At 44.3% G+C, this 13,622-nt stretch overlaps 1 protein-coding gene across 3 annotated transcripts in view; it reads left to right on the top strand.

The window, feature by feature from the left end:
- The window catches only part of ASTN2 (astrotactin 2), a 926,574-nt gene that overhangs the window by 859,113 nt on the left and 53,839 nt on the right, over positions 1 to 13,622 (top strand). For all 3 annotated transcript variants that reach the window (XM_037797191.1, XM_037797194.1, XM_037797193.1), the window contains exon 20: positions 3,492 to 3,633. In XM_037797191.1, the coding sequence (XP_037653119.1) occupies positions 3,492 to 3,633 (142 nt within the window). The remainder of the gene's footprint in view (positions 1 to 3,491; positions 3,634 to 13,622) is intronic.

Raw genomic sequence — 13,622 nt, forward strand, 5'->3', positions numbered from 1 at the left:
AACTTGTCCAAAGCAAGCTGTAAGTGAGGGTGAACCAGGACTTAAATCCAGGGGCTGTAACTTCTGAGTCCAAGTTCTTAACTACTGCACTATGTTACTGTTTATTACATTGTACAGCTGCCAAACAGAGCTGGTATATTGTGGAATCACAATGCATGTGTTGATCTGTGTATGTGCAAAGAGAAGCACCCACACCTTCCCTAGTCCCCCTTCACCTCATTCACCCGCCTCCATCTAAGTTGCATTTTAAATCTTGGGAAATAGAGTGCCAAGAAAAGCCATCTTACAATTTACTTTATGGGTCTGCTCTTGTATTTAACAATCCTTCCTGTTGTCAGATTACAAGCTGCAGAAGGTCAGGGACCATTTCCTTTATTGTCTCATTCCCCGAGTCCATAGAACTAAGAAAGTGGCATGAATTCAATTGCAAATTGAATGGAATTGAGCAAGTTCCTTTCTATGGCTGTCATTTTTAAACTGACTCTAGGAGGCGATAGAGTGTAACAGAAAAGGTTTGCCTTTGGAGTTAGAAGGACATGGGTTCAAATCTCAGCTCTATCCCTTACTAAATTTGTGAGCTTAACCTCAACAGTACAATGGGGAAAACAATACTTCACTCGTTAAGTTGCTGTGAAGATCCAACAGAAAAGAAAAGAAAAAGGCATGTTTAGTCAGTCCCCTTCCTTTTAACTTTTATCAGTTGAAGGTCATTATGTGTATATAGTTCCAGATAGAACTGGGCACTAAATATCTTTATATGACCTTAATATGACAAGCTATATACTCCAAGTTATCCAATTTCTTCACTTGAACTAAACCTATAAACCTTAGAGCTTTGTACCAATGTCATTGACCTGACATGCTTACGGAGCTTTTATCCAATGTCCAAATTATTCTGAAATTCATGAAAATATCTGGAAAGGTATGCCCATTTGAAAATGAATGTCAGCCGTTTTTTGGCTTCAAGACAGTTAATTAATACAGGCCACAAGTAGACTAAATTCCCCCATGAAGGGCCAACTTTTTCAATGGCTATCTTGAAACAAATTGAAAAGCAGACAGACATGGATCCAAGTTCAAGGAAAACAATTATAAACAGCCAGACTTGGAATCCTGAGAACCCAAATGTAATAAAGCCCTTGCTCCATACAACAACAATCCCATGACTTTTTCCCTCTTTTCTTAACTTTTCATCCCACCTTACATTGCTCTACTTTGGTGCCTATTGGAAAGGAGATGTTGTTGGATTATGGTTGCATTATAGCAGAGGCAGACAAAAAAGACTTACAGATGAAATGTGGGGTGCCAAAATTTGCAAGCAAAAATAATTTCATTTACCTCTTCATTTTCTGGTAAAGCCTCCGGTTCTAGAAAAATAATTTCTTTCTAGACTCCAAGTCCATAAAGTAGTTATTATTAACCCTTCACTACAAAGGAAAACTGAGACCTTGAGAGGTTAAGTGACTTGCAGTGAGTGGTGGAAATACAGAATTCAATCCCAGTTCTGTCTGGCAGTAGAAGCTGAAATTGCATGTTATTAACATTAGCCTGATTCAGACATTTGTTCTGGCATCTACATATCAAGTCTATGACCTGTATATTGTCTTTGTACAAAGTGGAAAGCACAAAATAGAAAACACTACCTATCAGTATTGGACCATAGGGACAAATATGTTATACAACTTGTTTGACCTAATTCCAGGGCCATTCTGGCAATTCGGACAGACAAATGTCACATGATTCACTTGCAAGTGAAGAATGAAAGTTTTCTTTTAAAGAACAACAGGAAGTGCTCTGTATATCCTGCCCATTCAGTTTCCTGCTAGAGAGTCAACAAGTGGCTTTTCTGGGTCTCAGTCTTCATAGACTGTTGGCCAACATTATTGTTCCACGATGGTTCCATTTTGTTGGCTTGTCCTCACATCCAGGTAAAGCAGATATAGTTGAACTGACATCCTCCAGTTAAGCTGGAGACATGGAGGGACTCCACATCAGGCATGAAGCAGAACAAGAAAGCAACAGTCATGAAGCCTTCTATTATTTCATGCAGTGTGATATAAAATACCCCACATGCCAGTTTTGCTCCTAAATCATCCAATTTTAGAAATGGAAGGGAAGTTAGAGTCCATTTAGTCTGGCTCACTTGCTTGATCTATTTTTCAGTAATTTTTATTGATTTTTTTCCCTTATTACGAGACAATACATGCTCATCATAGATAACTTAAAAATAGAGGTAAATAAAAATAAGGGAGAAAAAGTATCCATTATCTCACTCTTCAGACAGAGCCACTGTTAAGCATTTGCTCTATTTTCTTCTTTCTTGTTCTAAATACATATGTAAACAAGATTTACACCAAAAATGGATTATTCTATAGAAGTGTAACCTGTTTTTTAACTTAGCAATATGTTATTAATTTCTTTTCATATAGCTTCATATTTTCCCACAATACTATTTTAATAGCTATAACATATTCCATTGTATCATTGGACTGTACTTGATATGTCATTATATTATGTTTCTAAATTCTTGCTATTATAAATAGTACTGCAATATTTATCCTCGTAACTTAATCTTTTTACATATCCATGTTTTATTTTCTTTTTTTTAAAACATCCTAACAGTGATTCAGACACCTTCACTTTGCAGAGGAGAAGAGTAGGGCTCAAAGATGGCAAGATGGCAATAAAGTTTCCCACAGCTATGCAACAATTCTTAGCAGAGATAAGGCTAGACCCCAGGATTCCAGATGTTCAGTTATTCTTTCTAGTCTTCACTTTCCAGTCTTCTTTACTAGTGTTCTTTCCAGTGGACTGTAGCTGCTTCCTAAAACCAAAGGCCTGGACTTTGGCTTTTAGAAATCATGACGTTCAGGGATCAATCTTTCACTGTTCTTTTCTGTAACCATGATCTTCATTGCTAATCAATCACGGAACTCTTTCCCCCTTAACTGGACTGGGTCTGCATGTCTTTCTCAACCTAATACTCCATGAATCCAGTACCAGTGCATAAGAGTGGGCATGTGACATGAAACCTATTTTACATCCTTAGCTAGTTTACCTCCTTCATTATACAAAGACAAAGAAGGAAAATGCAATTCTGAGAAAGATAGACCTTGCTCAGGAATTTAAGAGGAAGTTGGTGGCAGTGCCAAAGCCAGAGTACTCTGGACAGAAAGAAAGCACAATCCCCTTGTTGCCTTTTCATGCATTTTTATTATGCAGTACTTTACCAAATTTGCTCCTCACTGCAATCTTATACAGGTAGGTACCAGTATCCCTGCTTTTCAGATGAGAAAACCGAGGCCTACATTTAAATGAAGAGTCATCAGGGCCTACATGCTAACCTGCATAATTTTTATATCCTGTAATTTTTCTGTCTACCAATCCTCCTGATAATAAGAACCAGACAATTGATGGGTTTGGATGACAGCAAGAATGTCTGTTCATCATGGCCAGAGCTGGGGAGCTCATTTTTCTTTATCTCCCTCCAGGAGAATTCCTGAGTTTTGCCGATGACTTACTCTCTGGCCTGGGCACATCTTGTATAGCAGCTGGTCGAAGCCATGGAGAGGTCCCTGAAGTCAGTATCTACTCGGTCATCTTCAAGTGTTTGGAGCCCGACGGTCTCTACAAGTAAGACATGTTGGGTGCATGGGGAACACGAAGCACACAGGACAGTTGTAAGCCTGGAAGGGAAGGCATGAGTAATTCTGCCCAGGCCAGTCAAATGTTTCATTGTCTGGTCTGAGTATGCACCTAGAGATGTTAAGGTTTAGAAGTGTCCAGCAGGAAAGCATGGCCATGATGAGTCACAGAATCGCACAAGGCTAGTGCTGAAGGGTCCAGGGAGGCCAGAAACTGAAAACCCTTCTTCCTACTGAATTGGCAACCCAGAGAGACAAAGTGGCTTGCTCAAGAGCACAAAGCAAGTCAGCAAGGAGGTCTGGGACAAGAGTTCCTACCTGCCGTTCTTTTCTCTCTATCATGCTGCCTCCTCTGAAAAGTATTAAATTAGCATATCTTTAGTATATATCTTTTAAAATTACTAGCTCCAATCAATCCCTTGGAAATAGTGCCAATGTAGAAAGCACTGGAGTCATTCCATCCAAATTTCTAGAGATGCAAGAGGAAGTCACTCTGAGACTCATATGTCAATCTCAGAAGGGAAAGGAGGCTTGCTTTCTTTTGTTTCCCACCTTAGTAAGTGTTGCCACATCTGGATGTATCCATCATAACATAGAGCTCTAGAGATCAACTCTGCTGATATGCCCTAATTATGAAACCACAGACAACCTCCCTTGCCAAGCTATAAAGCTACAGTTGTTAAAAAGTATAACCTCGTTGATCAGGTATTCAACTCGCTCATTTATTCTTTCATTCTCTCGTTCAGTGATTCATTCACTCATCCATCCATCCATCCATCCATCTCATCCATCTAATCATATACTCTTATACTCATTCATCTACTTATTCATTTATCACATTTTTCAAGCTATCATATTTTCATTTACCCATTCATCACTGATTTACTTAGTCAACAGACATTTTTCTGAGGATTTCTGTGTCTCAGTAGCTGTGCTAAGGACTGCAAGTGTGAACATGCCTAAGACAAAGTGCCTATCTTCAGATAATTTATAACCTGATGTTCATATGAAAGGCTGCAGACTGTGGTTTCAAATTTGACTTAGACAGTTTTAGTTGTGTGACCTTAGATAAGTCACTTTACCTCAAAAAGCCTTAATATCAGCCTTTGTAAAGTAGAAATAATAAAGCCTAGATTGCAGAGTTTGAGAAAAAAAAACACAAAACAAAACACCCTAGCACAGTATCTCAAAGTATGTGCTCAATAACTGTTCGTCTTTCCACAGTCTGGGAACTTTCCTCACCCCCAAAACAAATCTCATTCCCCCTTTCTTTCTCCATATCTGAAGTGTTACTTTGTTAAAGATCATGGTGCTCTTTTGAACACTTGACAAATTTAGGCTTATTGATAACTGATACCAGTGCATTTGTGCACCTAACTGAGGAATATCACAGTAAGCTGGGACCCTGGTTCTGCCACTCACTGTCTCTGAGATCTTGGGGCCTGAATTTTATCTTCTGAAAAATAGCAGAAGCAGTCAGGGTTGCAAGTACTCTAGAAATGTAATGCCCAAACTACAGTAGGCTATCAGATCTCTTTTGGCAAGGCATCTGAATAAACTTCAGAAAGGAGAAAACACATGCCTTGGGTCTTAAAGGATGACTGCAATCTTAATAAAGAGACGTGGACTTGGGATCTAGACCCCTACAGAATAACTTTAGAACCTGTTAATCACTAAGCTCTGATACCAACCCCTTGGGCCTTGGGTCTCCTCTTCTGTGAAAGATAAGTGTGCTGTTAGGTGAAGGTCCATGATGTCCCCTGTAACTCTAAAAGTCTACAAATAAATGAAGAAAGTGACAGTTTTGAAAGACTGTTGATGACTGGCTTCTGGTTCTTCTGTCCTTCATTAACGGTGTAGACTGGAGGGAGACAGAGTTAGGTTCAATTCCCTGCCCTGTGCCTTATCAGTCCTGCGATGTTGAATGAGTTTCTCAACCTTCTGAGCCTCTGTTTCCTTCTCTGTGAAAATGGAGATAATATGGTGTTGGCTCACTGGGGCCCCAAGAGGATTTGATGAGATAATGCAAGAAAGCTCTCCACTGGGTGATGAGTTCCCAGTAGGTGCATAATAAGTGTTAGCTGTTATCACTGTTGCTATTGTTGCTCTTGCGTGGTAATTATTAATTTCAACTCCCCCCCCCCCTCCACTCTCTAACCCCTGGGTGAGATGGCATCTAGCAAAGAGGGACAGAGCCTGGCAGGTGGTTCCTGTCCACCAAGACAGAGGTAGTAATCCTGTCTCTGGGTGATATTGTAGGGACTGGGCGTTAGCTAGGCTGGAGTCCCACAGGCCCATTATATAGAGAACAATGAAATGTTTTATGGAACCCCAAAAGCAATTAAGAATGAGAGCTGGAAAATCAACTGCCATCTCTTAAAAGCGATGAACACTTACCCTCTCCCCTTCTCTCCCTCACTCCCTGCCACCCCTCCTTTCCCACCTCTTAAAGTCCGGAACATCCTTTCTTCATCTGTCCTGGAAATGTGCTTGTCATGAACTTGTCATCCTTAACTCTGAACTCTTCTTCTTCTTTTATTTTTTTTTTAATTTATTTTATTTATGGCTCTGGGATCTGGGCCACTCTGACAAGAAGCCAGGGTGTTGTTTGGAACAGTCTCTTATCCCACTGGCGGCTCAAGTAGGTCTCAAGTTTTAAAATAATTCCTGTGTCAGTTCTTAGGGCTTCTCATTTTCTGCTTGCTTCTGCCCATACCAAAATTTGTTTTCTTCCTCATGGGCCAAAAAGGCGATAGGTGGTAGTGAAAAGAGCACAGGCTTTGGGGTCAGGCTGAGCTGGGTGTAAGTCCTGATTCTGCCACATACTCATAACTTGTCCTGGGGCACCTTACTTTTCATTACTCTATGCTCCGTGCCTTCCTCTGGACAAAGGTAATAGTCCCAATCTCATAGCGTTGCATGAAAGAGGATTAAATGAGAAATCCAGGAAATTGGGTTTACCAGAATGCTGGGCACATTGGAGACCTACAGGAAATGTTATTCTTCTTCCTGCTTCTCTCTCCTTGACTAATCCCTGGTTATCAGTGTCTCTTTCTTCCAGAACGAACCTGGAGGAGCTGGTCTCTATGAGGTAGGTGGTTGTTCCACTATCCCTGGAAAAAATGGTCACCTAACATCCATGGAGGAAGGCATGAGGATGAAAACAGAGAATGGGTCCAGAGGAGAGAAGGCTCAGAAAGAGTAGAGTTTTAATTAAGCCCAGTTGGATGTTGAATTCCTAATCCATACTGCCAGAAAGCGTAGTAGAGAGACTTAAGGGGCACAGGGCATGGAGGATTGTTCTCTTTGCCAGGAGGTCTGAGAGGTAGGGTTCATCGCACTCCTACCACCTCGGCCTCTGTGACCTTGGGCAAAGCATTCATATCCTCCATCTGTTCTTCCATTTCAGTGTCTTTAAATGGAGGTGACATTAGGGCCACTCCAGCCTGAAGGTTCTGGGAATATGTAGTTTTGCCATGAGATATGTTCTCATTCTCTCTCCTCCTCCTCCTCTGGGCTCCCACCCTTCCAATTTCTCTCTCTCTCTCTCTCTCTCTCTCTCTCTCTCTCTCTCTCTCTCTCACTCACTCACTCACTTTTCTTTTGCCTTTCAGAATCTCCTTGTTTCTTGGTCTGTCTCTTTATCTTTTATTCTCTCTGTTTAAGTATTTTCTGTGTGGCTCCCTGTCTTTATCCATTGTCTTTTCTCCCTACCATTCCTTCTTTGCCTTTCTCAGCTTCTATTTGTCATTCTCTTAATTTCTGTTTGTGTGTGTGTATCTCAGTCTTTCTGTCCAGTTTCTTATTTGACTTTTGGTGTCTCTCTCCCTCTCCCTCTCCCTCTCTCTCTCTTTCTCTCTGGTCCCCCTCCATCCCTACTCCCTCTCTCCACCCCACCTAGGAAGGCAAATTGCTTTTGTAGCTCCTCCATCCATGTAATTTTACACAGCACCACAGGGTGAGACAAATCGGAGAAGTGACAGTCAAGGCTGATTTTCTGTCCTAAGCTCACCCTGGTGTAACAAAACAGAAACATCAGCACCAGGGTCCTGTTTAAATTTAATTTCCTTGTTTATTTCATTTGTTTTGCTTTTGAATGAAAACAAAGAGCAGCAGTGTGGGGGGGGGGGTGTCCCCTGAAGGTCTGACAGTAGGGCCAGCTCCTGCTCTCTTGGGTTTTGGAGTCCAAGGGTGACCCTGAGCTAGAGTCCCCACTCAGGGTGACGGATCAGGCAGGCCAGGCTAGGCATCCGTGGTTCCTGTCCTTGCCTGGTTAGGGTCCTAGAGACCCTTCTTGTAGCTGCTTCCCAATTTCCTTTTATCAAGGTAATTAACTTCTGTCTTGTCTTGGCTGCCTTGCCTTTTTCTAACGATGGGACTGTTGCCAAAAGGTACTGATTGAACATGCCAGCAGCCAGGCCCAATTCTTAGAGTGGGGCACTCAGTTCCACCCATTCAGAGGCTTGTCCCAGGCCCACCCTCACCTCCCTGGCCTCAGCTCAGTGAAAGGAATGCCAAGGGGACCTAGGTACTTAAGACGAGTGTCAACATCCATGGTGGAACTGAGGCTTAGGGGGAAGGCTCCTTCTTAGCAGGGGTGAGTGGGATTGGAGGAATAAAAAGAAAACCAAGGCACTGGAGAAAGGCGAGTATGGTGAAGAGCCTGAGGTCAGGACTCAGACCGCAAGCCTCATATTTACTCTCACTGTGACCTTGGGCCAGTCCCTCCACCTTCTCTGGCCTTGGATGTTTTCATCTGTGAAATGGAAAGGTTCAACTCAATGGGCTCTAAGACTGAGTTAGGGAGGGAGTCGCCAGAACATCCCTAACTCTCAGTGATTTGGAATCTTTCTTGGAAATAGTAGTAAAAATAATAAATTTTTGAGCATTCACTATGTGCCGGGGACCATGCTGCAGATGTTACATTTGCTGTCTCATTTAATCTATACCATAATCATGGACAGGTAGTATTATTTTTATCATCTCCCATTTCACAGACAAGAAAACTGGGGCTTCAGGGAGTCAACCTTTTGCCCAAGGTCCCATGACAAAAAAAGGTTAGAGCTGGGATTCACACCCAAGCAGACTCTAACCCCCACCCACTTCCCCCCTCCCCCACTCCCCATGCAGTCCATGGCCTTGTCCACTTAAGCGTGTGGAGTAGTCCAGAGTACCTGGTGACAGTATGATGCAAGTGACAGTGTTTGCAATGGAAAGGACACCAGACTTGGGGCCTTGAAGACCCAGATTGCAGCCTAAAGATCCTGAGCAAGTACTTCATGCCTCATCTTTCCCATCTATAAAACTGAGACAATTAATCGTAATTCCCTGGGTTGTTGCAGAGACTGGACTGGATAATAGATGAGAAAATGCTTTGAAACTTGCCTAAGACGGTGTGCACATGAAGGGCTATCATTACTACACTGTATTTGTCAAAGAAAGGCTAGGGGAAGAACAATATTCTCTTTGACTCCATGCACCCACATACTCATACATGCATTTTAATTAGGCTTTTAAATAGGTTTTTACCCGGCTCCCACACCTCCCCACTGGGTGACCTTGGGCAAGTTCCTTTACCTCTCTGTGTCTCAGTTTTTCATCAGTAAAATGGAATCATAATAGGACCTATTTCATAGAGTTGTGAGGAGTCAATGAACTGAATCAGTTGAAGAGCTCGAGATAGTGCCTAGGTCATTATCAGAGCTGAATACATGGCATGAAGGAAGTGGGAGGAGGGACAGCTGTTATTACTATTAGTGAATACTTTCCCTAAGCATTCCCCCCTGGGGTTGCCTCTGCTGACACCATCATGTTCAGTGTCTCAGTGAAAGAGTGGGCTAAGTTTCAGAATGTGCCAGTCCCTTCCTTCTTCAAGGGCTCTGCCTCTGCTGTTCCCCTCCCTGACATGCCCTCCCTCTTGTTCTTCCTGTGATTGGGAACTTGTGACCTTCAGGTCCATGATTAAGTGTCATCTCCTAGGAAGGGCCTTCCTCGACTGTGTCTTCTATAGATCTATGGGATCCTGCCCGCCATATATGCAGACACACAAAACCATGGTACCTACCTAGGCTGCAGTGATTTAGTATCTGTTTGTTGCCCGTCTTCTCTTACTAGAACGTCGCCTGCTTAACAGTAGTGTCTGTGTCTGTCTTGTACAGCCTGTATTCCTGGTGCTTAGAACAGGAACTGATACCAATAAGAACCCTATAAATATTCATTGAATGGTTCAAATAAATTCTCAAGTCATTGCCGAATTCCTAGCAACACTGACTCCTCTTCTTCCCTCACTCACGAATCCTCTAACTCACTTTCTTGCAAAATATTTGAGGTTGCCCACTGTGTGACAGTTTGGTCTAGTACTCTATATGTATGTCTATATCTACATCATATCTGTATCCAAATCCATGTCCATATCTATCTATTATCTCTGTCATTTATCTGTATCAATCCTCTATCACCTATCTGTATGTATTTGTCTAATCTATCTATACTCTATTTACCTATTACTTAGTTTAATCCCCAAAACAACTCCTTAACGCAGTTTCTATTATTCTCATCCAACAAATGAGGCTACTAAGGCACAGAGCAGTTAGGTAGCTTGACCAGGGCCACAAAGCTAGAGAAGTAAAGTGGAGAAGCCAAGATTTGAACACAGACAATTAATTCCAGGGCCTGAACTCATAATTATCACACTAGATTATGAGAAGAACTAGACAAGTCAAAATGGCAAGGACAGGAAGGTAGAAACTATGAAAAAGGGTCTTTTGTGCAAAGACTCATCTCCACATGGGTTGGAAATTACATGGAAAACAAAGTTTCAGCTCTCACACCAAAAGCTGATTTGGCTACTATTGGGCTCCAAACTTCATCCTGTTCCTCCAATCCCTGCAGTGCCACACAAACCTTAACTCTGTGTGAGGACTCTGGCTCCTCCCTGGGGACATGCTCCTGAAGTCACTTTTGAGATGCCCATGCTCCCTACCTCTGCTCTGCTGCTGAGTTGTCTCCCAACATCTCCAGACTTCCATGTATGTTTTTGCAGACCAATCCAGAATCCTAGCCCAAAGACACTATCCCAAAGGGCCAGGGGCTTAAGCCTTGGAAGGAGCATTGCTGGCCTCCCCACCACCCCCCAACACTTCACCACCCCTGGACACAGCTTGGGCAGCACATGGCAAAAGCGGCCGGGGCCACCACCATGGATATGATGATTATATATAGAATGGAATCCCAATGCTTCCCTTTATTTACATTCCTACCCTACCCTCTTCATTTCCTCTCCTCATGCCAAGCATCAGCACAGAATTTACTGGAAACAGCATGAAAGTCAACAGGAGCCCTCTAGGGCTGGCTTTAAAAGTGTTTGCCCAGAAGATGGGAGATCCCAGATGATGAAAAATTATCCTGCCCTGTCCCTCAGAGGCTATGTGGCCTTAGGCAAGTCATTTCCACTTTGGAAGCCTCAGTTTCTCCATTTGTAGAAGAGAGATCAAATGGGGCCATCCCAAAGGGCCTTTCCCTGAATTCGGAGGCTATGCATCTCAAGAGATAATGAAGTCAAAGGGGCTGGTCCAAGCCCCTTGCAATTGGACAAGGGCCTGAGTCCAGTTGAAAGAGCTTCATTCAACTTCACTGCTTTCGGCTTTGGTGACCCAATATGTTCAGTGGGCCTCCTGAGCCAAGTCCCAGATGTGACCCGGGCAGTTTCTGAGGGGACTTTCAGCTCCTTTGAGAAGGGAGATGTGCACAGAGGAAGCCTTCTGTGCTGACCAGGGTCCTGGGCTGCAGCCCCTGGACCAGCGCAAGCTGAGGCTGGGGCCCGAGGTTGATCCAGGACATGCCATGGAAAGAAGCCAGGAAGGGCCTGACAGAGTTCCTGTCCTGCTCTTTTCTGTCTTTTTCTTTCCCACTGTGAAACTTTTTCATTCCCTGTTTTGTTTTTGTTTTTGTTTTTTTGTCCTGTCCTTCTCTCTCTTTCTCCCTTCTACCTCTCTTCCGCCCCTCCTTCCTCCCTTCCTCCCTGCCTCCCTTCTTCCTCTTTCCTTGCATCCCCACCCACATTTTCAACATCTCTTCTTTTCTTTCCCCTCTTAGCCATTTCTTTTTTTCTGTTTGATTCTTTGCTTCTTTCCCTCTCTTTTTTCTGTTTTCCTTTCTTATTCTCTTTCTGTCTTGGTCTCTCTCTGTGTCCATCTGACTTTCCATCCATCTGTCTTTTTGTGTCTGTGTGTACCTCTCTTATACTTACTCTCTCTGTGTCTGTATTTGTCTCTTTTTCCTCTTCTTAACATTTCTCAATTACTGCCTTGCTTGGTCTCAGGATCTCTCTTCTTCTACACCTCTCTGGAGTTTTCCCTTCCCTAAATTATCAAACTCCCCTCTCCCCACCTAAGTACAAAGGTCTGTGCCTATAAGATGGCTCTGGGGTAAGTAGCCATTTGGGTGTGGCCAGGGGTCCCAGAGCTCAGCAGAGGCGGGGGACTCTGTTGCCCCCAGACTTGGGGGAAATGTGAACTTTCCTGGTTGTGATGTCCTGTCCTGTTGGTCTGGGGGTGAGGGCACAGGGGGCAGCCTCACAATCCAGTTCCATCTAGTATAGGTCACACTGACCTCTCCGAAGTGCACAGTTGGGGCCCCAGAGAGGGGAAGAGCTGTTTTCAAGCCAGAAGCAAATACAGCAGTGAGTCCGAAGCCAAGAGAGACTTGTAGAGGAAAAATAACGCTGTTTTTTAGCTGACAGACAGTAAGGCTCCTAAAACCTGCTGGGGACTCTCAGGCAGACTGTTTCTTTCCTCAAACTGCGTCAGGATTTCATCCAGGAATGGGATGCGAGCCAGGGTTCCAGAGGGACAGGGCACAGACTGCTTATGTGAACTCATGGAGGGTGCAGGGACTGGAGCAAGGCTGTGCTGGAGGCCTAGGCTTTCAATGCCAGGTGGAGGAGCTGAACTTTATCCTGCAGGCAGTGGGGAGCCAGGAAAGGCTTTTGAGGAAGGACAGGTTGTATTTTAACCTGTGTTTTGTAGTGACAACTCTGAAGATGGGGAGGACAGGCCAAGTTGAGCTGAGAGGCCAGGAGTCCATTTGGTGCGGGTACAGGGGACCCAGTAAGTTGTGCCCCGGGTGGGGCATGTGCTGGGCCAAACTGGAGCAGCATGGCCTTAGCTCAGTACTAGAAACTTCTGGAAACAGATTCTTCCTATTCTTCGTAGCTGACTGCAGTGCAAAGTGCTCAGGAATGGACGTATTGTCTGCTGACACCTACAGTGGGTGTCACACTAAGCTAGGCACATGGGATGAGCCCTCGTGGAGCTTAGTCATGGTCGGGGGATAGAGGAGGAATGGGAAAGCTCAGGGGCTGAGGTAACACTGAGGAAGGGCCACTAACCCAGAAGGGGGGATCTCTCCTGGAAAGGTGAGGACACGAGGGGAAGTGTGAAACTAGATGAGGAATGTGGGGGGACAGGGAGGAGAGAGGAGCTGCAGAGGCAGTCACGGGCCTCGTCAGCCACCTTGGGGCTCCCGGGGGAGCCATAGGGAGGTCCATGAACCAGCTTTCTGGCTGCAGAGAGGATTTGATTTGTGAGGGGAATACCAAGCATCTGAACAATGCCTGGAAGAGAACAAGCAGGTCACTGAAGGTGTCAGAAATGATGTCGCTGAGAATCACTTGAGTGACCTGGGGCTGTCTGTGCAGGTTAAGAGAAGACGTGGGAGGGTGAGCCCACTGTCTTCCGCCCTCTGTAGAGCTTTGCACAGTCAGCAAGCACAGGTGTGTTCACTGTGACCCCACAGAGCAGGCTGGGGTGAAAGGCTGCAAGGGAGGCAGATTTCAGCTCACTCTTCAGGAAGCATTCCACCACTGGCCCTCAGTGGGCTGGCCATCTCAGGGGGCAGCCGGTGCCCTGTGTTGGGGGAGAGGGGAGCCAGTGGAGACCAGCCAGCCAAACTGAGACTAGCTGCTCCGCCAGCTTTGTA

The sequence above is a fragment of the Choloepus didactylus genome, chromosome 10 (genome assembly GCF_015220235.1).
Source record: "Choloepus didactylus isolate mChoDid1 chromosome 10, mChoDid1.pri, whole genome shotgun sequence".
Classification (NCBI taxonomy): domain Eukaryota; kingdom Metazoa; phylum Chordata; class Mammalia; order Pilosa; family Megalonychidae; genus Choloepus; species Choloepus didactylus.